The sequence below is a fragment of the Tasmannia lanceolata genome, unplaced genomic scaffold, assembly GCF_043159265.1.
Source record: "Tasmannia lanceolata isolate RefF3 unplaced genomic scaffold, GAP_Taslan_0.1 ptg000018l, whole genome shotgun sequence".
NCBI lineage: Eukaryota > Viridiplantae > Streptophyta > Magnoliopsida > Canellales > Winteraceae > Tasmannia > Tasmannia lanceolata.
In genome coordinates, this window is record NW_027518695.1 from 69,115,194 (window position 1) to 69,141,562 (window position 26,369).

At 39.9% G+C, this 26,369-nt stretch overlaps 2 protein-coding genes across 6 annotated transcripts in view; both read left to right on the plus strand.

Moving 5' to 3' along the window:
• The window catches only part of LOC143849978 (protein KINESIN LIGHT CHAIN-RELATED 2-like), a 39,445-nt gene that overhangs the window by 10,240 nt on the left and 2,836 nt on the right, over nt 1-26,369 (plus strand). For 3 of the 5 annotated variants that reach the window (XR_013235920.1, XM_077359304.1, XM_077359305.1), the window contains exon 2: nt 15,725-15,944. Coding sequence is in view for 3 of the 5 variants with exons in the window: in XM_077359304.1 (XP_077215419.1) it covers nt 15,725-15,932 (208 nt within the window). In the remaining 2 variants the exon portion in view is untranslated. Of the gene's footprint in view, nt 1-15,724; nt 16,091-25,715; nt 25,794-26,369 lie in introns of those variants that run through there. The other 2 variants (XR_013235919.1, XM_077359303.1) reach the window with 2 other exon arrangements.
• LOC143850661 (uncharacterized) lies at nt 21,704-22,760 on the plus strand. Its single transcript, XM_077359885.1, has 2 exons — nt 21,704-21,927; nt 21,980-22,760. Exons 1-2 carry the CDS (start codon nt 21,704-21,706, stop codon nt 22,758-22,760), a joined length of 1,005 nt encoding a protein of 334 aa, XP_077216000.1.

The following is a 26,369-nucleotide window of genomic DNA, read 5'->3' on the forward strand; positions in this document are numbered from 1 at the left end:
CGCCCCCTGCTCCTGAGGCAATCGTTGCTTCTGATAATGCCCCTATTTCTTCTCGTACACGTTCACATTTTACTCATCATCCCATTTCCAGTGTAGTTTCTTATTCTCGCATGTCACCTTCTTATATGTCGTTTTTATCCTCAGTATCTTCTATTTCCATTCCTCGTTCGGTTGTAGAGGCTTTGGCTCATCCAGGTTGGCCAGCCGCAATGGATGCAGAGATGGGTGCTATGCGATCGAATAATACATGGCAGTTGGTTCCTCTACCTCTAGGGGCACATGTTGTTGGCTGTCGGTGGGTGTTCACAGTTAAATATTTGCCTGATGGGACAATTGAGCGACTGAAAGCTAGATTGGTTGCTAAGGGATACACACAGACTTATGGCATTGATTACATTGATACGTTTTCTCCTATTGCTAAAATTCCCTCCATACGCGTTTTGATTTCTCTTGCAGTCAACATGTCCTGGCCTCTCTACCAGCTGGATGTCAAGAATGCTTTCTTACATGGTGATCTGCAGGAAGAAGTGTACATGGAGCAACCTCCTGGGTATGTTGCTCAGGGGGAGATGAAGAATGTTGTTTGTAGGTTACACAAGGCATTATATGGCCTTAAGCAGTCTCCCCGAGCTTGGTTTGGGAAGTTCAGTGAGGCAGTAATACGATTTGGATTGAAACAGTGCGTTGTAGACCATTTGCTATTTAGCTCTCAGGGTAAAGATGACAGGATATTCCTAATTGTGTATGTAGATGATATCATCATTACAGGAAGCGACAGTGCCGGGTTACCCTACTCATCACCTGCGTCGCTCCATTGCGACAAGTCTGCTATTTATATAGCCATGAATCCTGTGTTTCACGAGAGAACTAAGCATATAGAGGTGGATTGTCACTTTATTCGTCACAAAATCCAAAAAAGAGAGTTACCATTGTGTTCACAAGGTCAGCTGATCAAATAGCAGACATGTTCACAAAACCACTCAATAGGGCAAGGCTTAATGACTTATGGAACAAGCTGGGGATGTATGATATATACACTCCAGCTTGAGAGGGAGTGTTGAGAGTGGACATTTGTAATTACTCCTCTTAAGAGGGGTATTTTGGTCTTTCTATGTAACCCTACTGAACACTCAAATATATATATGTTATTTACGTATGGAGAGAGAACCAATTCTCTTCTCCACCGTATTCTCCATTCTCTTCTTTTCTATTCTCTCCATTTAATGTTGATATACCAACAACTATCATAATTTGGCACCCCTTTGATAATGTCCACAGAACTAATAAGGACACCAAACAATTTAGGGAACCATCCCATCAGAACAGGGTACTGTATATAGGGCCAAAGGCCAGGGATCGAGGTGGCCCGACACAATAGAGAAGAGGAGAAAAAAAGGAAAAGATATATTGAACTGCGAAATAGAAGCCAAACTGTAATCGGGTGGCAGAGACTTCACATGTTCCAATGCAGATATAAAAGTGCCCAAACAGGCCAACTAGTTTGCATCGTTATTGGCAGATCTCAACACATGCTGAAATGATACGAAGTGAGCTTCAATTCTGTCTCGGATCTCACCAATTGCATCCGCACATCTCCAAAGGTACTTATATCCTTGCTCCATCCAATTAATAATATTTTTAGAGTCCCCATCTACAATGACCTGGTCTAGGTCCGAGTCCTCTAACAATCAGATTCTAGCTAGAAGGACCTGAATTTCCCCCATCATTGCATCCATGCGCCCCAAGGGGCCCAATTAAGCCCATCTCATGAAGCCATCATGCTCTCGAAAGATACCTCCGACCCCGGTCAGGTCGGGATTCCCTAGGCTTGACCCATCGAAATTTAGCTTAAGAAAACCATCAGTGGGGGAGTCCAACTAGGGGTCGCTTTGATCTTCTACACTCCACTTAGAATATATTCAATCCATGATCTTCTTAACTCATTCTCGCAAGTTCCTTTGAAATCCATCAATGCACACGCATAGGCCCAACCAGTTACCATGGAGCGGATCTGCCGTTGCCATTTGCGGACTCCTTTAGAGCTACCTCTGGACAACTGATTATTCTTCTCTTTCCAAATGCTCCAAATGACTGTGGGCATGATAAGGCTCCGAAGAATGGGACCCCTCTTTGGCCACGATGCTAGAGACTGGCTTCAAAAATGTCCTCAATAAGTGCCGGAATGACCCAAGCGATATCTAAGAGCACGAAATCAAAATTCCACATCTCTCTAGTGAAACAGCAGTGAATCAACAGGTGGTCAACTGTCTCACCTGCACGAAGACATAATGCAAAGTGGATGATAATGATCTTCCGACTTCCGAGGTGGTCAACAGTTAGGATTTTATTGTGGCATGCTATCCAAGCAAATGCATGCTCTGGGAGACATATTTGTGCTCCATGCTGTGTGGGCTGCCGAGGTAGACGACATTGATACCTGCACAAGGATCGGACCTAGAACACTCCACCCAACTCCCAAACCTAAATGCTTTTGTCCTCAACATCCCTTTTAATATAAGCTGAATCCAAAGTTTCCAGAAACACAACCACCCTATCCATCCATAGTTTCCAGAGTGGGAAGCTAGTACGAGAAGTGAAGAGGGAAGTGATGAGGGTTTTAGAAAAGGGAAATGCGGGAAACGAAAAGCGCTAAAGAAAGTAAAGAGAAAATGTGTGAGATTATAGTAGGTTAGAGAGGAATGATCAATAAAGTTAAGGATTAAAAGTAGAAAAGAATAATTTGCAACTAATTAGAATTTACAATTTCATATGTTTTATTCATGTACACTTAATGTTAAGTTTTTGAAAAATATCCATTTAATTTTCATTTGAAACTTAAGATGAGTTGTCAAGTTTTAAATGCACTATTTTATTAAATACGTTCTTTAAACATTATCATAAGGTGAAAATATTCTTTTAAGAAGATATAATCACCTAAATAGGATGCATACTATTAATTAAGAGGAAACATTTAGTAAGCGTTTGGGAAGCGCGCTTCCCCTAAATTTGTGAAGCAAGAAGAACTTAGCTTCTGAAGTGAGTTTCCGGGGTAGCGAGCTTCCCATCCGACAAGGAAGTTTCCGGTAACTCCATCCCTCTATCGAAAAAGTTTCTGTGGAACTGAACTCTCCAAGAAACTTTGGATCCCTATCTCTAAAATGTGTTCCCAAGTAAGCTCTCTGGGTCCGTGGCCTCCCTGACCTAATTTGGGAATTTAGACTTGAGAGGCATGCACTGACACCATAAATCATGCCAAAATCTTATATGATTACCTTTCCTAATTTTGTACTGAATCTCTCTTTGGAATTGTATCCCTCTTGCCATAATACCTCTCCAGACCGTACTCCCTCTATTTCTATACTCATTTAGAGGGGCCCATCCACCTACGTCTTTGCCATATTTGACTGCAATAACTCTCGTCCGAAGGAAGTTTTTGTCCTCCCCGAACTTCCAATTACATGCGTCGAGAAGGGTTCTGTTAATCATCTTTAGGCTTCGAAAACCCAATCCTCTGCAACTCTTAGGTTTACATACTTCTTTCCATTCTACCGGACAACACTTTCTTTTAAGCTGAGTCATCCCATAAGAAGTTCCTTTGCAACTACTTAATAAGCTTGGCTACGAATATATGGAGATGATACATTTGCCTTATTTTCACCTTTTTTGTTGTTGTTGAATGATTACCTTATTTCCACATTTTGCCCCCTTTTACTCGTTTCCAGCCTCACAACTGGCAACAACTGGTAAAAGAAAGTAATTCTCTCTCATGATTTCTTTCTATTTCTTATCTCTTAACTACTGACAATGACGACTCTACCCTCCTTCCTCTGCCCCTCTTCAACAACTGGTAAAAGAAAGTAATTCTCTCTCATGATTTCTTTCTATTTCTTATCTCTTAACTACTGACAATGACGACTCTACCCTCCTTCCTCTGTCCCTCTTCCCCTTTATGCCGAGAACAACGACGGGTTGTGGAGCAAGCTAAGGCGGATCATGATACGATGATGGTCGCTCCCTAAGAGGCCAAAAACAAAACAAAGTTGAAAAAAAAACACCGGTGTTTAATTTTCTGGTGGACAGTGAGGAGCCAAGAAATGGCCACATCTGTGATCAAATTTCTGTTCTTGAAGAGGGAAAGAGTAAGACGAGGTTGTACTTTGCTTATCTCTTTGTTTTCTTTTCTTCATGGACTTGTTTTGTTTTCTTTTGTGTTGGAAGGTAGATATGTAGGAGGGATTAAAGAGAGAGAGAGAGAGAGATTAAAGGGGAAGGTTGGGACAAGAGGCATAGGAAAACAATGCATAAAAAAAGATAAAGATGTAATAATATTCTTCATTTATCAGTGGATTTCTCTTCTTAAAAACATAGGGTTTTTGGTGGTGAAGGAAAGGGCCGAATGAATGGAGGGATTGGGTCCAATTTGCTAGTCACATGTACACATGCAGGGATATGGGAAGTTTTCAGTTTCTACTTGCTTTTTTTTTACATCTTTGTTTTCCCCCATTATCCTTTTCCTTTTCTTTTATTTTTGGTCTTATATCATGATGGCTTTTATTTTTATTTCCTTGTGGGTCTCTACCCCTTGTAGGAGGCCTTCTCCTTATGTGTCACTAATGTAGTGCGTTTGAGAAATGATCACAAAAAAGGGAAATGATTTCAGCACAACTATGTGATATATGACGCTCATGTATCTTGTCTTTAGCATTTAACTGCCAGTAAGTGCTTTTTGGGGACCATAAAAACCTATGATTTGGCCGACACTTCGAATTTATTGCCGACTCATGTGTCCTGCCGTGTTCGACACGACACGCTTGTCCACACGTGTCGACACTCCTTTGGACATTTTTACCTGTATTGCTGTAAGTGTTAGACTTAATGTGGGTGTGTGGACATGTTTTTGTACCATGTCAAGTTTGACATTTTGCTTTTTTATTGAATATTCTGTTTACCTCATTTAGAGAACTCGTATCCATGTCGAACTGGACACACAAATCCTTATCCACAAATCATGATTACATATACTTTCTATTTTAGCCGTGTCCCTGTTTCTAAAGTTTGCCGGTTTGCCGTGTCCGACACTCCATGTCCGTGTTGACACGGGACGCTCGTGCCCGTGTCCACAAATCATAGATAAAAACCCTTTTACAGCTCTTTAAATATAAAAGACAAGAAACATGAGTGTCATGTATCAAAACATGTTTGTGGTGAAATCATTTCCCACAAAAAATCAACAAATAGTTTCTAAGGGAACATGATTATCAAAAACCTAGAATGACATCAAGAACAAGATTTCGTTTTTAATTTTATCACTTGCATTTTTAACACCAACACGAACATGATTGAGTAGAAATATTGAATAAAATCTTGGAATGTTAGGAAAATTCAAAAAACCAAGAAGTCTTAGAGTGATGGATGAAAATGAAGGGAGGTGAAGAGATGGAAGAGAAGAAAGAGAGGGAGATGAGAGAAATCATGAAGAGAAAGACTGCTTGTCCATTGACCACTCTTTCCCTTATATATTAATGAAGTGTAATATTTATAAGAATGCCACTAATATGTGAGAAAGATGGAAAAATCTAATTTTGCCCCTGTAGACACATATAAAACCTTTATTTCTCCACACTCTCACTTAAGCTGATACAAAGACATCAGTAAGGCCGCCATTGATTTCAGATAGCTTGTCTGTGGTAACCATAGTTGTGAATTTCGTTTTCTTTCAGCCGAAATGGCCGAAACATTTCGTTTCCTCCGGAAAATCGAAATAGAACTGGTTTCTGTTCCGTTTCGTTCGGCGTTTCATCCTGTTTCGGCCGAAACATGGGATTTGGTCCCGTTTTGTCCAAAACAGGCAAAACTAAATGCTTAAATAAGGGAATACTGATGCAGGTGCATCCCCTTTGAATTTACTACATCAGCCCATATTTGCTCATTAGTATAGACTTTTCTTTTGTTTAGTGGTAGTTTGGTCATTTTAGTGGCTTTACATGTGATTTTATGTCATTTTGTACTAGTAGGGGTAGTTTGGTTATGTTGTGCTCTAATTGTCCTTTATGGCCATTTTAGCTTAAGTAGGGGCATAGTTTTCTTTCACATTCTAGACTAGATTTTACAAGGGTTATTCTACCACCCTTCGAGACTAGATTTCGCTTCCATGTATCTAGTCTCTTTTCTACTCTCTCTACGATGTGATCCGGGCTCATCTTCTCAGGTCTTCCCGCCCCTAAAGGCAGACCTAGATAGTGAGAGGGAAAGATGTCCCGCCTTGCATCCCATTATCATCGCAATACCCTAAATCACCTCAGAGTCTAAATGGATTCCTAATAATCTTGATTTGTGAAGGTTTGACCTTTCGCCTGTAATCAATTCGTAGTACCTTAAGATGGCTTTTAATTCGTAACCTTCATCAGATCAGGGGAGCTGAAGCTTAGAAGCAGGAACCTTCCTCATGGGTGCCTTTCCCATTACAGAACCATGATTCGACGCTCCTTAGGATGAGAACTGCTCTCATGACGCTTCCGAAGAGATGGGAACCGCTCCCATGGCTCTCTCAACCTGCTCCTATTACACCATCAATCCTACTATCACCAACTTCCTTGTATCAAACTCGTCCAACTCTTCAAAGGACTTCATTGGAGCAAGCCCAAAGGCATCTTCATAAGACATGAGGAAAGATGAACAAAAATGAGGATGGTTAGAAATTAATACTTTTTTGATATACTTAAAATTTGAATGATATATGTAATGATGGTTAGAAATTACTATTTTTTGATGTACTTGAATTTTGAAAACATTTTTTTTTTTAATGGTAAAGAGATTCCATTAACAAAGGCAGAGATCGGGAGGGTCCCGAAAAGTGCGATAGATAAGCCTACACATGAAACCAGTGTTTAGAAACACGGATGTGACGCAGAACACGGCTAAGAGAAATCCTTGTCGACTCGGCGCGGATGTAACCAAGAACGTGGTTGACTCAGTCATAACTCGGGAGAGTCAAAAGAATTTTTATTGACTCTGTAGGGCAAAACGCGGAATGCGGATGGGATGCAATGCAGAATACGGCCAAGGTAAAAAGGAGTTGACTTGGGACGGTCAAAAGAATTTTTATTGACTATGTAAGACAAAACGCGGAATGCGGATGGGAAGCAATGAAGAACACGCCCAAGGTAAAAAGGAGTCGACTCAGGTGAGTTATGAGTCGAGTCAATGAGTTTTTAAACACTGTATGAAACATAGTCAAGTATACATAAAATGAGGAGCTAGGGAGGGAGGAAGTCAAAGAGCTCGAAACTCTCTTTGGAATCACCCTCTTTAGCTAACCTGTCCGCCTCGCCATTCGCTGATCGCCTTACATGAGTAAAGGATATGGACGCCATTCCAATTTTATCCTGAATATCATCAAATAAGGCGGGAAACCTCCAAGGTACCGCTTTTGAGTCTCTCAGCCATCTAATGATATTGAGGGAGTCCCCTTCCACCACCACCTTGTTCAGGTCAACATTTTGAAGTAGTTTAATTCTTCGCTGCACGACCCGTACTTCCGTGTCATTTGGATCTGCCACCCCGATTGGCCCTTTGAATTTTGAAAAACATATAAAGAAAATATTACATAAATGCTCCCACGATGCTCCCAATCTTAGAGTCCTCTTGATCCCAATGCTTCACCGCCCCTTTGTCCGCCCCCACACCTGCTTAGCGCTTCTAAGAGTTGAAGAGAAGGGTATCATATGCAAATTGTAAGTGGGATACTTCCGAACTTAGTTGTAAATTTCGTTTCGGTGACCATTTCGTTTTGGTCACCGGGACGGTACATTTCGGTCATCCGGTAATTTTGTTTCGATTTCTTTCGACACTTTTCGTTCCCTACGCTGACAATTTTTTTTTTAATAGTTAAAAATATGGAAAAAACCCAAAAAATTAGAAATTGCTAGAATAATATAAGAAACAACTAAATGAACCAAATATGTAAAAGATCCAGCATTTACTTAAAGGAAAATCACTGTTAGTCAGTTGAAATGCTTGTGTTTACTGTTGACCAGTGTGTTGACCAGTACAGGAAAAGATAAAAAAAATTTGGAGACCAAATTATGAGATTTTTTACCTGACTTTTGGGATTTAATAATTTTTGGACATGATAGAATTTGTGAATTTTTAAAATTGGAAAAACACCCCACCATTTGGAAGTTAAGATTTTGACCCAACCCTTTTTTATCGAATTTTGTACTAGAATTGAAGAGTTGACATTTTATCCTTTTAGATTTAGGTCTTGAAACTATTTTTAATAGATCCAAATGGGGGGTATTCCATTATTTACATGTAAATCTTAAGTAAATGTACATTTACTTAAAATGACTTTACATACAAATACTAAGAAGAGAAAAGAACCAACAAGAGGCAAGGAGAGTAGAACAAAAACAACTAAATGAACCAATTTCGGCCGAAATCTGAATTTCATCCGAATTTGCGGATTCCAGAAAATTTCATCCAAAATTACCGGAATTGGACGAAATCCGGAACGAAACAATATTTTTTTGTCATTTTGTTCTGGTTTTTGAACTAAACCGGTACGTTTCAGCTAATTTTGTTCCCGTTTTCGAACGAAACCGGTATGTTTCAGCCATTTTGGCCGAAACTAAACGGTATTCACAACTAAGCTTCCGTCCCACCTATATCAATTTTGAAACCTTCTATCAATCCTTTCTCTCTTCCTTTGGCTGTCAATCTGTGTAGGGTCTATGCAACAATCACAAACAAGAATGGGGACATGGGATCTCCTTACCTTAGTCCCCTGGAGGTTCTAAAGAACCCTTTAGGAGAGGCATTGATGAGGACTGAAAACCATGCTGCTGATACACATTTCATCATCCACAGTCCCCATCTGATGCCAAATCCCATTCTATTAAGCAAATAGTCTAAACACTCCCATTCAACGGGGTCATCTGATTCCAAATCCCATTTTGTTAATCAAATAGTCCAAGCACTCCCATTCAACATGGTCATAAGCTTTCTCCATGTCAAGTTTGCATACTATTCTCCCATTTTCGGATTTTGAGTAGAAATCCACCACCTCATTTGCAATCAAAGAGCAGTCTAGACTTTGTCTTTCATGGATAAATGCAGCTATTAGGGATAATCTTGGGCAGGGCTTTCTTTAGACGTTCCGCTAAGATTTCTGCAAGAACTTTATCCAAGCATCCAACTAGACTGATGGGCCGGAAATCAGCAATATTAACGGGCTTCTTTTACCTTTGGGATCAAGGCTATGAATGTTGCTTCTGCAACCCAATCTAGCTCCAAACTTTCGTAGAACTATTTGAAGAACCTCAATGTCTTCCCTAACAACCTCCCAGCACCTCTGGAAAAAATCTAGGGAGAAACCGTTTGGGCTCGACGCTCCATCCTTTCCCAAAGAAAAAGTCCACTCTCTCTATCTCCTCCTATGAGAAAGGCCTCTCCAAATTTTTTATATCTTCCTCCTCGAGACTACTAAATTCAATCCCCTCAGGGACTGGGCTAGCGATTCTTTCTAACGAGTAAAGGTCAGCAAAGAAATCCACAATTTCTTTCATAATTGTCTTCTTATTATCCGGCATATCTCCATTTACCTTCAAGACTCCAATCCTATTTCCTCGGCTTCTTTCACTGGCTGTACCATGAAAATAAGCGGTATTTTTGTCGCCCTCTTTCAGCCATCTAACCCAAGACTCTTTCCTCCCTGAGATTTCTTCCTGCAAAAGAAAACGGTTATATTCTTTTAATCTTCCCACAACTTCCACTTCTTCCACACTGGCTGGGCCTCTTTCTTCACCCTCTGCAATCTCCTTGTTTCTAGATGTCGGCCAATTTTTCCATTCTTCCCCCGTCCTTCGATTGTCTAGATACCATTCCTTTAGCTTCATCTTGATGTATCAAAGTTTCCTCCCTATCGCCGCATCCATTGGCCCCATCTGCCCCGATTTCATTCCACCACACACCCAGTCTCTCCTCCATCTTGGGTGACTCTAGCCAAGCTATCTGAAATCTGAAAGGAGTAGGGCCCCAGTATTCCAGCCCTAGGATCCAAGATAAGGGGGCAATGATATGAGATTGAGTGAACTAGAGCTTATTGACATACTTTTGGAAAGCTGGGGAGCCAAAGAGGACCATGGTTACTGGAAACTTCCTAGTTAGATGGGAAGCTTGCATCCCAGAAACTCGCTTCGAAAGCTATTCTTCTCACTTCCCAAATATAGGGGAAACGCGTTTCCCAAATGCGTCCTATTTAGATTATTGTTTCTTTTTAAAAGAATATTTTCTCCTTTTGACAATGCTTGTTAAAGTATAAAAGATAAATAATGCCTTTCTCCAACAGCTTAAGCTTTTGGAGAAGTTGGTAAGTTAACATGGTATCAGAGCCAAAGGTCTCGAGTTCAAACCTCCCGGATAGCAAAAATCCACTAGCGATGGTCGGCCCAAAGTGGGACCACATGTGCCACATGTTTGCCAAGTGGGCCATATGTGCGGGGGAGTGTTAAAGTATAAAAGATAATTAATGTGAATCTCCAACAGCTTAAGCTCTTGGGGAAGTTGGTAAGTTAACATGGTATCGGAGCCAAAGGTCTCGAATTTAAACCTCCCGGATAGGAAAAATCCACATGCGATGGTCGGCCCAAAATGGGACCACATGTGCCACGTGTTTGCCAAGTGGGCCGCACTTGCGGGGGAGTGTTAAAGTATAAAAGATAAATAACGCCTTTCTCCATCAGCTTAAGCTTTTGGAGAAGTTGGTAAGTTAGCAATGCTAAAAGAGCGTATTTAAAAAAGAGTGCATTTAAAACTTGGAAACAATCTTAAGTTTCAAATAAAAATTATGTGGGTATCCAGGATGAGGTGCCGTGTTGTATGTTATTTGCAGATGACATAGTATTAATAGACGAAACCAAAGCACGAGTAAATGCTAAGTTAGAGTTATGGAGAACTACTTTGGAATCCAAAGGTTTTAGACTGAGTAGGACTAAGACATAGTATATGGAGTGCAACTTTAGTAATGTAAGGATGCGGGACGAGGATGTAGTAAATATGATTGAACAGGAGGTACCTAAGAGGGATATCTTTTGCTATCTTGGTTCAATTCTACATAAGGAAGGAGAGATTGAAGTGGAATGTAACCATAGAATAAGAGCAGGTTGGTTGAAGTGGAAGCTTGCCTCACGAGTTCTGTGTGACCGTAAAATCCCTACCAAGTTGAAGGGAAAGTTTTATAAGACAGCTGTGAGGCCAGCCATGCTGTATGGCTCAGAATGTTGGGCCACCAAGAAGCAGCATGTGCATAAGATGAGTGTAGTGGAGATGCGAATGCTTAGATGGATGTGTGTCCACACAAGGTTAGATAGAATTAAAAATGAAGACATTCGTAAAAAGGTGGGAGTGGCACCAATTGAGGAGAAGATGAGAGAGCACCGCTTAAGATGGTTTGGACATATCCAACATAGGCCTTTAGATGCTCCAGTGAGAAGAGGCGACTTGTGCCAAATTGCTTTAGTAAAAAGAGGTAGGGGCAGACCGAAAACAACTTGGGTAGAAATAGTGAGGAAAGACTTGATAGCTAGGAACATAACAGAGAACATGACCTTTGATAGGATAGAATGGAAGAAAATGATCCATGTAGACGAACCCAACTACAGATGGGATTAGAGCTGGGTAGATTCTTTTCACCTTCTTCTTGAAATTTTTTTAAAGGATTCATTTTGCTGACCCCAACTAGTTTGGGACAAAGGCTCTGTTGAGTTGAGTGCATCTTTCCCAAACACCTAAACATTAAATATACATGAATAAACAATTGAACCCATCGTCAAAGAGGTGAGAGGACCTGATGGGGATATCCATGGAAAAAGCAGACGCCTTAGTGACATATTAACATCTCCTGAGCCTCAAGAGCCGGAAAAGTTCAGTAATTTTCTAAGAATAGGGGATGTCCTCGGAATTGCTTATGATGAAAATTTGGATAAAACTAAAGACATGTATCGTGCCATACGAGAAAGGGATGCCAAGGAAAGGGAGGAAAGAATAGAAGAGGATGGTCTTGACCATAAGGACCGATAGTAAAGGGTCGTAAGTAAAAAATTGGCTCCATTTTGACATAAGCTTCTTGGTTAAGGCAGATTATGAATCATCTATGAGCCCAATCATTGGCCAAGAGGGGGAAAATAGTTATCCTTGTTTAAGGACAGAAGGAATTCTTGGTAGGGGTGAGATATTATGGCTTTTTTAGAGTCTTTTTAGGGACATATGTGATTCGGAAGTGGAATTCTTCTATTAGTACTAAAATCTGCTGGTTCCAAACGCAGATAGATGGCTAATTTTAGTCTGAAGAGGAAGAATGGAGTGGAATTTTAGGGATAACATTTCTTGTAACACTTTTGTCTATCAGCAGTATGTTTGCATTTATCTCTTCAGCAGTGGTTACTCGCCTTTAGTTATAGCCTGACGTGAGCTGTTCCTTTGCTTACGCGTCTCTGTAGATTTGCTCTACTTTTACAAGCATGTAAGACTGGAGGCAGTGTTGGAAAAGTATATTCCAGGTTTTTTTAGGCTCGGCTGAAGGGTCATCAGGTTTGCCTGAGAGGTAGCCAACCTACTTTCAGTATCGAAAAGTATGGGGATAGCTAAAAGAAAACAGGATGAAGTCTGAGCAGGATTGTCTTTGCTTCAACGTATTTATACGGTGTTGGTTTAAACTGTTTTGGGTTTGGGTATGCCCGTTCCAATCTTCCTTAATATTTTGTATTGTAGAATGGGACTCCTGGTCCCGTCTAACTTCTATATTAATAGATTCTATGTCGCTTTTCAAAAAAAAAAAAAAATTGTAAATTCCTAAAACTTGCGATTCTAAATAATCACAAAGTCTTCTTGTCAACTTGTAATCCTTACCTATATTAATCATTCTTCCCTAACCTACTATAGTCTAGTCTATGTACTTCATGTTCACTTCCAATTAGTCTTATTACATGCTTCATGTTGACTTTCAATGACACTTTCAATGACACTTCCCAGTTCCCACATATTTTCTCTTTAGTTTCTTTAGAGCTTTTCGCTTTTCTCTCCCCGCATTTTCTCATTTCTAAATCCCTCGCTTCCCGCATCGCTTCTCGTATTCGCTTCCCACTCTAGCAACTATGGAAAGGACATATAAGGGAGCGGTCGATCCTACTCCGACTCGCTTTCCTAGCCCAAGTGAATTGAGCCCCCAACAGAGGCAAATCAAGTAGCTCATGTCGGGTAATAGAATCTGCAAAAGCTACCATGTTCTGGCTGGATCTGTTGCACCTTGCACTCACCTCGATTGAACTCATAGAAGTCTCCCCCCAGTGCACCGGGGGTTGAATGATCTCTCACTCACTTCCTCCGACTCCTTCCATAATCGGTGTCTTTCCTCCCTTCAATGAAGCTAATCCCTCATCTGATGCCCCAAACCAACCACTCTATCCACAAGTTTATGAATCAAATCCTGCCCCGGTGGGTAAGCCCTTACAATCGATAGAAGGGGGCTACTATGTGGAATCGACTTCAATTGCCGATGACGACCCCCCCCCCTCCACACACACACACACACACAGAGACAGAGGGAGAGAGAGAGAGAGCACCCAATTGCACACAGGGAAGCAAAATCCCAGTGACTTCGAACTCAACCTTTGATGTCTGCCCTATTCAACGCTGCTATCTTCTTTTCTTGGATGCATATGATTCTTGATTTATGTTTTCTAACCATCTCTTTGACATGGACCTTTTTTTTCCAGGGAGCCCAGCCCGTTACATTCCAAGATAGAATCTTCATGGGGAATGGCAATGGCGAGTACTTTCCCCCCTATGACTACTACTTCCTCCTCCTTTCCATTTCAAACAACTCTGTCCTGATCCATCATAATTATCCTCTGACTGTAGCCGGGCCAATTCTCTTAGCATCTTCTTAGCTGCCTCCAAACTGGACCCATCCAACTTTTCTCTCATTTGAAACTCCCGGACTTCTGCCTGATTAAATAGGCCCCTCAAACTCTCCTCTAAGCCTGCGAATGCAATGCCCAAAATCTTAATTGTTGACAATCCGTGTTTCACGAATATTTCAATCAAATCCTTTTCTGGGCCTTGCCATGCTAGCGGAAACACCTTGTCTTCTGTGCACAACACTATAGCCAACCTGTCATTTTCCAATCCCTTCCCCATATTTCCATTGCTTGCAGATTCCAACCTTTCATTCTCCATGCCATTCCCCATATTATCATTACTTTCTAGTTCCTCTCCCCCAACATTGTTCTTCCCCGCTGTCTCCGACTCATTCTCAGGTGCTGCAAGAGAATTTTCATTCAAAAGGGGTTTGGATCTGGAAGATTACTATCTGGGGTTTTATTAACTTCAATCTACATGCTCGTGCCTTGACTTGTACCCTGTAGATCACCACAGAAAGAAGTTGATTGTAGATTTTAGAATGAAGAAGTGTGGGAAACAAAATTAGTACTTGTGATGCTCAAGAGAAAGAAGTTAAGATTAGCCAGTAGATTTCTCATGTGTACAGAAGTGTATCCATTGTCAAGACACGTTTCTATACATAGTATGGTGGCAAGTATTTTCCTTTCATGATGTTTCAAAATGTGTTGGGTCTATTCAAACAGAGTTGAAAGCCTTTTTGATGAGTTCCAGTCATTTTTACATTAAAGTGCGCAGTTTAAAGTATTGACCCTTCCCATTCGAGATTGAGTTTAAGTGAGCGATTTTTATATAGAACTTTTGGGGCTCAACAGTTCCAGATCCTGATAGGAATCGGAAGTAGCTAGTTTCAATTGTGATGTGAAGAAGAGAGTATCTACTAAGTGGAATCCACCTCTGTTAAAATTTTTATGAAGTTGAATTTTGTCAGAGTTCCAGTGGCAAGTCAATAAAAATGATATCATTAAAGTGCTCTCCAGTCCAATTGGTGTTAAATATTTGAACAATTCAAAGGGAAGACAGCTTCTTATTGACCTTCAATCTTTCGAAAAGAGCATTTCGGTCCTTTGAAGAAGGTTAATTCAATGCTATTGCTTGGGCATAAAGACAGTTAGGAGTAGGTTTTTTTTTTTTTCTAAAAGAACACAGTGAGAAGGTTCTTCGAGGCTGGCAGGCATTAGAGTCAATAAGTAGGATATTAACAGACTTTTATGTTTCTTATTCCATATATGTGATGGTGGATAGTTTGGCAAGCGAATGACTATCGGGGCATGAGTTTGTAACTGGGCAAGCTCATCGCCTTATGTAACTTTTTTTAATTCTTTTTAAATTTCTCTGTTATATATAAAAGAAGACATATATTGAGTTTATTTTTTCATTATCTTGGAAATTTTATGCACCAGTATTTTGTTTCTCCAACTGTTCCTTGGGTTCTCTTATCTTAGATTACCTTCATGTTCTTCCATATCCCTAAGCGAAGGACATCGAGGTATTTTCTTTATATTTCCAGCATGCATGTAACTCAATGCACTCTTTGAATTGATTTAAAGAATTAATCTTTCTCCCCTTCCATATTTCATCACCCACAAAACACCATGGGTTCTATCAATAATAGAGGACATCAGGACACTCAACCTAATAATATCATGTGAGCTATCTAAGTGACTCAATGTGGAAGTACTAATAAGTTCTCTATGCGGCTCTATAATTGTCCAATCTTTTTCATTATGAGGGAGTAATGTGATTAATACTCTGTCTTGAGGTGCAGCTACGGCCTTGCAATGGAGTTCCAGCAGCGAGTAATTGACGCGTGGGGAAACCATGGGCCAAATGCGATTGATGAGTTCAGAGAAGCTCACCGACTTCTTGAACAGCTAAAGAAAAAGGCACGCGGATCATCGGATGAGACTCACAGAAAGGCTTTGCCGCTGCCCCATGCTATTGATTCTGTTTCTGTTTCCACCAAAGGCATCTAACTTGATGCTGAGGTCAGTTATGAAGTACATTGATGTTTGGGAATTCGTGTTGAGATTTTACTATAAAATCTGGTTGGGTTTGGGTTGATTCCAATTCTTTTTTTAGCAAAAGCAAAATCTGACCCAACCCAAGTTGTACCTCTATGCTTACTCTTGAATCACATGTTTCTTGATAGATTTTCAACCTCATCAGCTTCTAAAACAGAGCTCATGGTCCCCAATGCTAGAATTTCATGATTCATGGTCAGGTCCATCGAATGTATATTATCTTTTATTTTTCTCGCTAATCCCAATTGTTTAACTCATTTTTATTGCAAATCAAATGTTTATATTTCTGCATTTGGACTGAAACTAATTTTGGACTGATGTGCTGTTTCTCTTCATGAAGCCTCTAATATTTGTACCTTTATTAACTGGTGAGCAGTAAATTCGAAATCATTATATCAATTGTGGGGTTTTACGAAGTTTTTACTCTTCAGAAGGATTGTGCGCCCTGTGCCCATATCATGTGGAGTTCGATAGGTTGGGACTGGAGGATAGTTTAGCATTGGAGAAACCATTCGAGCTGTTCGCTTGGGAGAGATCGAGCTCCAGGCCTTGATGGTTTTTGTTTAGCTTTTTTTTTCAAAGTTGCTGGCATTATGTCAAGGAGGATATTTTGAAGTTCTTCAGGGAGTTTCTTGAAGGGGTGTACTTAGATAGAGGTACTGGTGCGACTTTTATTGCCTTAATTTCTAAAGTGAATGGTGCTACTAAGGTGTCAGACTTCCGCCATATTAGCCTTGTGGGTTGCTTATACAAAATTCTGACAAAGGTTTTGGCAAAACGTCTTAAGCCGGTCCTCCTTATGATTATTTTTGATAGTCAGTGTGCCTTTGTCAGTCAAAGGCAAATTTTGGATTGCTCTCTGATAGTTAATGAGGCAGTGGATTTTCTGTCTAAAGCCATCACTGGGGGTATTGTGTGCAAGCTAGATATGGAAAAAGCTTATGATAGGGTGGAGTGGGCATGCCTAGATTATCTCCTTGAGAGGATGGGTTTTGGATCGGTGGAGAGGATGGAAAAGAAGTTGTGTATCATCAGCTTGGTTTTCTATTCTCATCAACGGCTCCCTAGGGGTTTTTTCAAATGTTCGCGGGGTTGTGTCAAGGAGATGCACTCTCCCCTTTTTATGTCATTGCTATCGAGACCTTGACCTGTCTTTTTGTAAGAGGAAGAAATGCTGGCTTATTTGAATGTTTCAAAATTGGTCATAACAGGGTGGAGGTATCCCGTCTCCAATTTGCAGATGATACTCTTCTTTTTGTTGCTCCCCAGATCCTTTAGGTTTTGAATTTGAAGGTTTCTCTTAGATGCTATGATTTGATTATTGACCGAAGGTCTAATTTTCATAAATCCTGGATGTTTGCTCCGAATTATTGGCCGAAGGTCTAATTTCCATAATTTCCACTTGTGTTTCTTTCCCCAAATTGTTTGAGGTCGCCTCTACTAAGGATTCTCTTGTGAAAGACTACTTTGTGCGCTATGAGGGTCGTGTGAACTGGCGGCTGGGTTTTATAAGAAATTTATTTGATAGGGAACTGGAATCGGTGTCTAGATTTCTGGAAGTGGGTGCTATATTAAATTGTCTGGGGTGGACAAAAGGGTATGGATCTGGGAATCTTGTGGAGTGTTTTTCTGTCAAATCATTCTACTCCCACCTTGTGCTCTGTTTTTTTTTTCCTTCCATTGCAGCTAAAATTTGGAGTATCAAAGCCTCGCTTAGAGTTTGTACCTTTGGTTGGGCCGCGTGTCGTAGGGCAGATTCAAACGATTAATTTCCTTCGAAAATAAGGATGTGGCTTGCAGACCATTGCTCGCTTTGTCTTGAAGCTGGGGAATCGATTGATCATTTATTTATTCATTGTAGAGTGGCCATTGAAGTATGGAGCCGTATTCTTTCCGGGTTTGGTATTCATTGGGTTTTCTCGTCTACCCGTTATTATCTTCTTTTGGAATGGGAGGTAGTCCGTTGGAAAAATAAAGGCTAGGTGCTTTGATTTATTTGCTTTCTTGCTAATTTGTGGGTCATCTGAAAAGAAAGGAATGCTAGAGTTTTTGACGGAGTGGCTAAATCACCCTTTTTTTATTCATTAAAGTGATAGCACTGTCTATTGCCTGGTTGCGAAGTTTCTCCTCATTCCGTTTTGTGTCGGCCTTTGATCTGTCGGAGGGTTGGCAAGAGGGTTGTGCCAGCGTGGAAAGGCACCCTCACATCGTTCAAGATTAGGAGCCCCCCTGGGTTGCTCAAGCTCAACTTTGATGGCCCATCTTTGTTCTGCCGGTATAGGTGGTCTTTGACTCTTCCGGCATTGCTCTTTAGGCTTTCTCTAGTCCTCTTGGGATCGCTGATGCTAGCGAGGCAGAAGCTAGGGCTGTTTATGAGGTATCAAATTTCTTGATCGGGCTTGTTTGGACAAGGTGATAGTGGAGGGTGACTCAAATTATGTGATCGGATGGCTTTGTGGCTTGGCTGCCCCCCATGGAGATTTGCTTCCTTTTTTGACGAGATGTTTGATCTCGTGTTTGGGTCGTGTATTGTCTTGAAGCAATCCACAGATCTGCCAATAGTGTGGCGGATAGGCTTGCCAGAGATGGTGTGGGGAAGTTGGGTTTGGAGTTGTTGACTTCGTTCCCCCTTGACCGTGATTCGTTTCTTCTTTCTTATTTTTCTTTGTATTTATCTGTCTTTTTCTGTACTTTGGGTGGACCACCTCGGTCTTCCTTTTAAATATTTTATTATATATTTTAATATTTTATTATATATTTATAACAATTATAAAAAACAATTGGAGAACAATCAAATAACAATAACATCACCAAAATGGCAAAATCTAATATTATTTCATATTTCATAAGTTCCAAGTACATGATCGCATCATTCATTAGAGACAACGTTCGTCGCCTCATCTCCAATATCTTCCTCTACATCATCTATAAAAACAATGGCCTCCAACTCCCGCTCATCCAATTAAAGAGACTAGTAACTTCAAGCACCCCAACATCCTCAAAAGAATCAAATGAATCATCACCTATGTCCCACATCTTTGTCTCTCCCTGTTTATATTGCGGAGATCGTCTTGATAGAAGACAAAGATTGATATGAACAAAAACCAAGTCTTGTGCTCATTGTGAAGTTATCTTGTTCCTCTTCAGGGAATGCACAAATGAGTAAGTGCTCCAATTATTCTCGGCACAAGACGAAGAAGCTTCAAAGCTAGATTTGAAGCATAGGAGCACATGTACCATGGACAACCCACCAATCATGAGGCTCTAAAGTAGCTCGGTCATTGATTGAATCAATGCCATTGAATAATTCAGACTTCATAGAGAAGTGAGCAAACTCCACATCAGCCTTCGTGCGATCGCTGAATTGGGAAAGTACCTTTTGAGGCACTTTACCCTCTCTGTATGAATCTCCATATCCCTATGTGGAGGAACTCGATTTGAACCTGCAGTAAGCCATTCTTCTCTATAATACCTTTAAGAATTGAAAAAAAATAATTTAGTTTCAAGTTAAAAAGTAAAAAATAAACATAGCTACTAATCCAAATAAATTTTAAAGTTACCTAACTTGGATTCAATTAATGTGCCAAGTAATGAAGTTGAGTGTTGCTTGTATTCCAACGATCAAAACGAATTTCATGCACCACTTCATAATAAAAGCTAGACGACTCTTCTTTCGTCTTTCTTTCTTGCCTATATATTGCCGTCTTCACTTTCTCAATAATTGTGTCCCACATATTATAAACCAAATGAAGACAAGGCTTATCTGTGTCACATTCTCTAAGCATGTCATACATTCTCTAGATGGTTGCGGCAATGGCACTTTCGTGGGAGCATTTTACCTCATAATCTCTTTAGTTTTTTCCTCCAACCTTTGCGCTGTAACTAGATCACTCGTTTTCACTTTAGGACATGCTCTGATTCCTTGTCCGGCTATCTTTAACAAGTGAGCCCTAACCCTTGTGTTTGAGCTACTAAAACTCTTCTGACAATAATTGCATTGCAACTTAATATTCCCTCCACCCTTAGGATCTCTATCAAATCTAGACACATGCTTCCATAAAGGCTTTGGGACATCTTCATCACTAGAAGGTTTGTGTGCGGCATTGACCCTAGCACTTGATGAAGACATTCTTAAATCTATTAAAAAATAAAAACAATTTTAGTACGCAAAGTAGTATACCCAACAAAACAAGGCAACAATTAAAACCTAAATAAGTTTTGGTCTGACTCTTTTATGCTCTTAATCAATTGTCACAATCTCAAACAAACAAGGCCTAAATGTAACATTGTGAGCCCCAAACAGATTTTTGGACTCAATCTCAAACTAGGCCTAAATCAATTGAAAAATCTAAAATAAACAGGGTCTAAATTAAAATAAAATATACAGGGCCTAAATGAAGAGAGAGAGAGAGAGAGAGAGAGAGAGAGAGAGAGAGAGAGAGAGATAGGGAGTGATAGAGAGAGAAAAAGATAGAGATAGAGATAGAGAGAGAGAGACAGAGATACACACCCCTTTATGTTTTCAAAAAAAGTGTGTCGGGGTGCGCTAGGGATGCGTACCCCAGTACACCCGACACGTTTTAAACCATTTTTTTAAAAAACAAAAAACGGGGGTGGGTTTAGAAAATATGGGAGGGGGGTTTAAAAACAACTAAAGAGACCTACTATTCTTTTCCATCCCAAATCTCCCTCCTCTCTCTTGACCTCTCTCCCCAACCCATTCTCCCAAAACCCTACCCCTGCTCTTTCCCCTCCTGCGAGCTCCCCTGCCCTCCGGCTGGCCCCCGACAACCCCACAATGTCCCCCTAACCCCCGGCTTCTCACGATAACACCCCTCTCTCTGGGACTCTCTCGCCTCCTCTCTCTCCCGGGGACTCACTGTCTCTCACCTCTCTATGTTTGTCTCTCTATCCTCTCTCTCCGTCTCTCTATTCGCACTGTCTCTGTCTCTCTATCTCTTTTTGTCTCTCTTTATTTCTCTCTCTCTCTCTCTCTCTCTCTCTCTCTCTCCCTCTCCGTATCTCTCTCTCTCTCTTTATTTAGGTCCTGTATATTTTAATTTAATTTAGGCCTTGTTTATTTTTGATTTTTCGATTGATTTAAGCCTTGTTTGTTTGAGATTGTGACAACCGATTAAGAGCCCAAAACTGATTATTGGATTCAAAATTGTGAAGTTTTGAGTCCATTAATCTGTTTGGGGCTCACAATGTTACATTTAGGCCTTGTTTTTTTGAGTCCGTGACAATCGATTGAGAGCCCAAAAGGGCCAAACCCAAAACTTATTTAGGTTTCAATTGTTGCATTGTTTTGTTGGGTTTGCTACTTTGCGTACTAAAATTGTTTTTGTTTTTTAATAGATTTAAGAATATCTTCATCTGGTGCTAGTGTAAGTGCCGCACATACACCTTCCAGTGATGAAGATGTCTCAAAGCCTTTCTGGAAGCATGTCTCTAGATTTGTTAGAGATCCTAAGGGTGGATGGAATGTGAAGTGGCAATGCAATTATTGTCAGAAGAGTTTTAGGAGCTCATACACAAGGGTTAGGGCTCACTTGTTAAAGGTAGCCGGACAAGGAATCAGAGCATGCCCTAAAGTGAAAATGAGTGATCTAGTTACAGTGCAAAGGTTTGAGGAAAAAGCTAAAGAGATCATGAGGCAAAATGCTCCCAAGAAATTGCCATTGCCGCAACCATCTAGTAGTAGATAATTGGGTTGTACAAGTATGTTTGTCCCTCCAAGTTTTGATTTAAAGAAGAGAAAGACAAGTGGAAGTGTGAGTGCAATTGTAAAGGCATTCAACATGGTGGCCCGTGATCAACTACATGCCCAGATTGCTAGGATGTTTTACTCCGGTGGCTTGCCATTTCACCTAGCAATGAACCAATACTACGCTAGTTCATACACTTTTGCGGCCAATAATGCACTTTCGGGTTATTTGCCACCGAGGTACAACTTGCTAAAGACAACTCTACTATAAAGAGAGGGGTAATATTGATAGTTTGTTGCAACCTATTGGAGATACATGGAAGGAGAAAGGCGTGAGCATTGTTAGCGATAGATGGAGCGAGTCACAAAGGAGGCCTCTCATTAATTTCATGGTGGTAACGGAAGGTAAGCATATGTTTCTTAAGGCGATAGATTGTTTGGGGGAAACAAAGGATAAATATTTCATTGCTAACTTTTTGGAGGAGGTAATTAATGAGGTTGGGCATGATAATGCTGTCCAAGTAATTACCGATAATGCTCCAAATTGCAAGGTGGCCGGACAACTTGTTGAAGCTCAATTTCCTTCCATTTTTTGGACCTCGCGTGTGCTGCACACACTCAACCTTACTTCGAAGAATATTTGTGCAACAAAGAATGTTGAAACAAATCAAGTTGCCTATGAAGAATGTAGTTGTATCTCGGATGTTGCGGGAGATGTTATGGTTATCAAGAATTTCATCATAAATCATTCGACGAGATTAGTCATTTTCAACGAGTTTAATAGTTTGAAGTTGCTTTCCATTGCAGAGACACAATTTGCAAGTGTGATTGTGATGCTTAAGAGATTTAAACTCTTAAGGCAAGGTCTTCAAGCAATAGTGATTAGTGACAAATGGACTTGCTATCAGCAGGATGATGTTGAAAAAGCAAGGTTTGTGAAAGAGAAGGTGTTAGATGACATTTGGTGGGATTTTATCGAGTATATACTTTCATTTACATCTCCCATGTATGACATGCTTAGAGAGTGTGATACGGATAAGCCTTGTCTCACAACTGCTTTGATACCATTTTGACGCAGGGTAAGCGGTGAAAATGACGAAAAAATTCAGATCCGATTTAGATCTGAAATCTACAACAAATGTGCGGAAATTCCCATGAAAAGAGGGCTGATTTGCAAGAAATTTAGGGATTGGAATGTCTAAAATACGGATCGGGAAATTTATTCTCTCAATAAACTATGGATAAAAAACAAGATGAAATTAAAGATTCAAACAGGAATTCATATGATCTAAGAACTGTAAAGAAGGATAATGCAAAGAAAATTGGATAGAATTCCCAAGATAGGAAAAGAAAATTACATACTTCATGTGATCTTGCACTCGACAAGATTTTCCCACGTAAAGGTGCCGGATCTTGCACTCGACAAGATGAACAGGCGATCCGAAGAGGAAATGCACATCACTCCATGACGGTGCAAATCTCTAACGGATGAAACCTCCATCTCCTTTCTTAGAACATCTCTAAGCCCACTACAAACTCCAAACTCTCCAAAAATTACATTTTCAAAACTCCCCTAAACTCTATCCCATCCCTTATTTATAGACATTTCAGCCCCTTTAAGCGGCCGACACATTAGTGATCCACACACCTATACTTATGGCTCACTTACTGATGCAGATTTTAGGCCTAAATAAGAGGATAGAATTAGAAGAATATGAGAAGAAGAGACGAAAATAACCTGAAGAAGAGACGAATTTAGGGAGAGAAGAGAAGAAATCAGAAGAGAGAAGAAGAAAACAAGAATTAAAGGGAGAAGAATCTTTATTCAATATCAATAATCATCAAAATTTTACAATAAAACTGTAAAAAGGTCTATAAATAGGCAATTAACAACCTTAAAGATAGAAATCTACTAAAATAAGAATTCCTAAAAGACTGAACTTCCTAATTCCAAATATCATGGAAAATAAAAGCCTAAAAACTAAATAACATGGAAAATAAATCCTAATGGGCAAATATGTCACTTATTTAGGCATAAAATCTGCATCACTTACTCATTTACACATGTAAATACACAATTAAATGCATCTGCTACTACTAATCCACATCATAGCTTCCCTATCCAAGCCAAATCATAGGTTCTTCATCTCTAAACCATGCCTATCCAAATTTTGGTAGCTGATCAATGTTCACGCCATGCCAAGGCTCAGCCAATGTACATCAGATCTACATCAATTACTTTGTCAAATGAGGTAGGACATAAGACAGACAACAGAAATATCATCTCTAGTGCAAGAACACGAAGGAACGTGGAGATGAGGAAAGGTTCATGGTGGTGTCCCGGTAGTTGATTGGCTAGAGTTCTCCATCGTCCCGGTAGTTGATTGGCTAGAGTTCTCCATCGGTTGTAAAATTATGTAAATGTTTCGTCGTACTTATGTTTCATGTTGGTGAGATCGTCAAGATATATTTCAGTGCCTAAGTTATATGAGGAATTTTCAATAAAAGAACGAGACAGTTGTAGAAATGAGGTAATAGATTGGCTTGGGATTTGTGAGAACCAAGTGAAGGCTATGCCATTGAGACTTTAGGGAAAAAGTTGCATTAATAAGGCTTCGTTTTGTTAGACATTAACACTTAAAGGTTAAAGATTTTATAAGAGAACAAGGGTTTCGAGTCCCACTGTAACGAGTGAAATGGGGAATGATAAAGTTCAGGGGAAAGGAACATGATGAAGTTCGGGGGAAAGGAACAAAGGATATGTAGTTAGGGTATGGGAGAGAGCATGGTTCTTGTATTGTGATTGAATAGTTGTCATGGCTAGCTAGTTGTTCAACCACAATGTCTTGTATGATTTTGATGAGGACCGGGTCTAGGCCAAAGTGTAAGAGGGCCAGTTCTTGTTAAATTCGTATACTTGTAGGGCATACATGTTGATGCAGATAATAGGCCAATAAGTGGCATATTTGCCCATTAGGATTTCTAGGCATTTATTTTCTATGTTATTTACTTTATAGGCTTTTATTTTCCATGTTATTTACAATTAGAAAGTTTAGTTTTTTAGGAATTCTTATTTTAGTAGGTTAATATCTTTTAGATTGTTAATTGCCTATTTATAGGCCTCTTTACAGCTTTATTGAAAACTTTGATGATTATTGAATAAAGATTGATATTTCTCCCCTCTACAGGTTTCTTCTCCTCCCTCTAATTTCCTCTCTTCTTCTCTCCCAGATTTATTCTATTCGTCTTCTTCTCTTCTAATTCAATCTCTTTTCGTCTATTTCTCTCCCTTTCCTCAATTTTTCTTCACGGTGCTACATCACATGTAGGGGGGATATCTATTATAATATTGCAGGATGGGGATTTTACTGTTCACGATGGCGTGGACAGTCCCCCCATCTAGCGTTTGATCTACGTGGCACCTAGACTCAAAGACTTCAAGAATCCCAAACAAATGTTATCCCTGGATTTTCGCCCATACCAAAAATTTCGAAGAGAGTTTCATGAAAGTTCCTCTCTCTATGTTTTCCTGACGCAAGTTTTTCTATCTCTGCCTCTCTCTCGCTGTCTCTCCACGGCCCAACTCTTTCTCTCTACTCTAGACGAACTTAATTGAACGAATTCTCTCTCTACACATACTAAAACCTCGGCTAGCATCCTAAAATCTCTATCCCTTTATGTCTCTCTTCCGATAATAGAGTTCTTCTTATTTCGGCAATCCTCTCTCTCAACTTCGGTGAACATGGATTTTTTCTTATTTCGGCAATCCTCTCTTCCTAAACTTCGGTATTTTCCAAAAAAAAAGCCACTTTTATGGATTAATGGTAATAGGAAATTTTGGGGTTTTATGAAAGAGCATGGCATCTATGTGAGATCGAGAATGATATTTTTTATGAGCTTTGAAGTAGTTGATCAAGAATTCTTTCTCTGATCCTACGAGTTTTTAGGAGAATTTCTTTCCTTGAATATGTTTGGATCCTTTGTTTGGTTTTCGCCTCCATCTCTCAATTTTTTTTTTGGGGTTTCAGGCATGCCTCGAATTTTTCTGCTTCTCTCCACGATTATTCATGTCTCAACCTCTGCCGAATTCTTCAAGCATTTTTAATGTATGTTTCTTTATATTGGTTGCTTTGCTTTGGGATAGTTTCTTTGATGATCTCATGGTTCTGATGATGCTTTGTACAAGAATCAATTTTTTTTCCATCTCTTTTTTCTAAAATGGATGCCTTTGTTGGTTGTATTGACAACCCTATATGAAATTTCCAGGTATTACAGGCCTTTTTTCCTTCCGAAGAACCTACTTTCCTGATGTAGGTCTTTAGTGCTCATACATGCTTATTTAGCTTCCCATGTTTATGTTTCTTTGTTGTTTCAGAATGGTATGTTTTTATTGTTCTCCTACACACTTTGTCAATTTTTTTTTCTGAATGGTAGTATATTAACTAGGTTAATAGTGCTTTTGCAATTGGGATCTTGGTGGCTATAATTTCATTCTTTTCAGTTTGCCTTTGCAAATGTTACTTTTTATTGTTATTCCTGTTTTGTAGCTGGATTTACATAGTGGGACTGATTTGTTGCCTTTGTTTTTGTGCCTTTTCATATCTGAAACCAATTTTGGTCTGATATTCTGTTTCACTTCATGGGGCCTCTAATTTTTCTACATTTATTAACTGCCACAACCC

Excerpts from the sequence above, each read along its gene's own strand:
- LOC143850661 (XM_077359885.1), top strand. The coding sequence starts at position 21,704 with ATGTTTGTCCCTCCAAGTTTTGATTTAAAGAAGAGAAAGACAAGTGGA. Across the intron at positions 21,928-21,979 it reads TCGGGTTATTTGCCACCGAG|TTTGTTGCAACCTATTGGAG; the intron begins GTACAACTTGCT and ends TAATATTGATAG.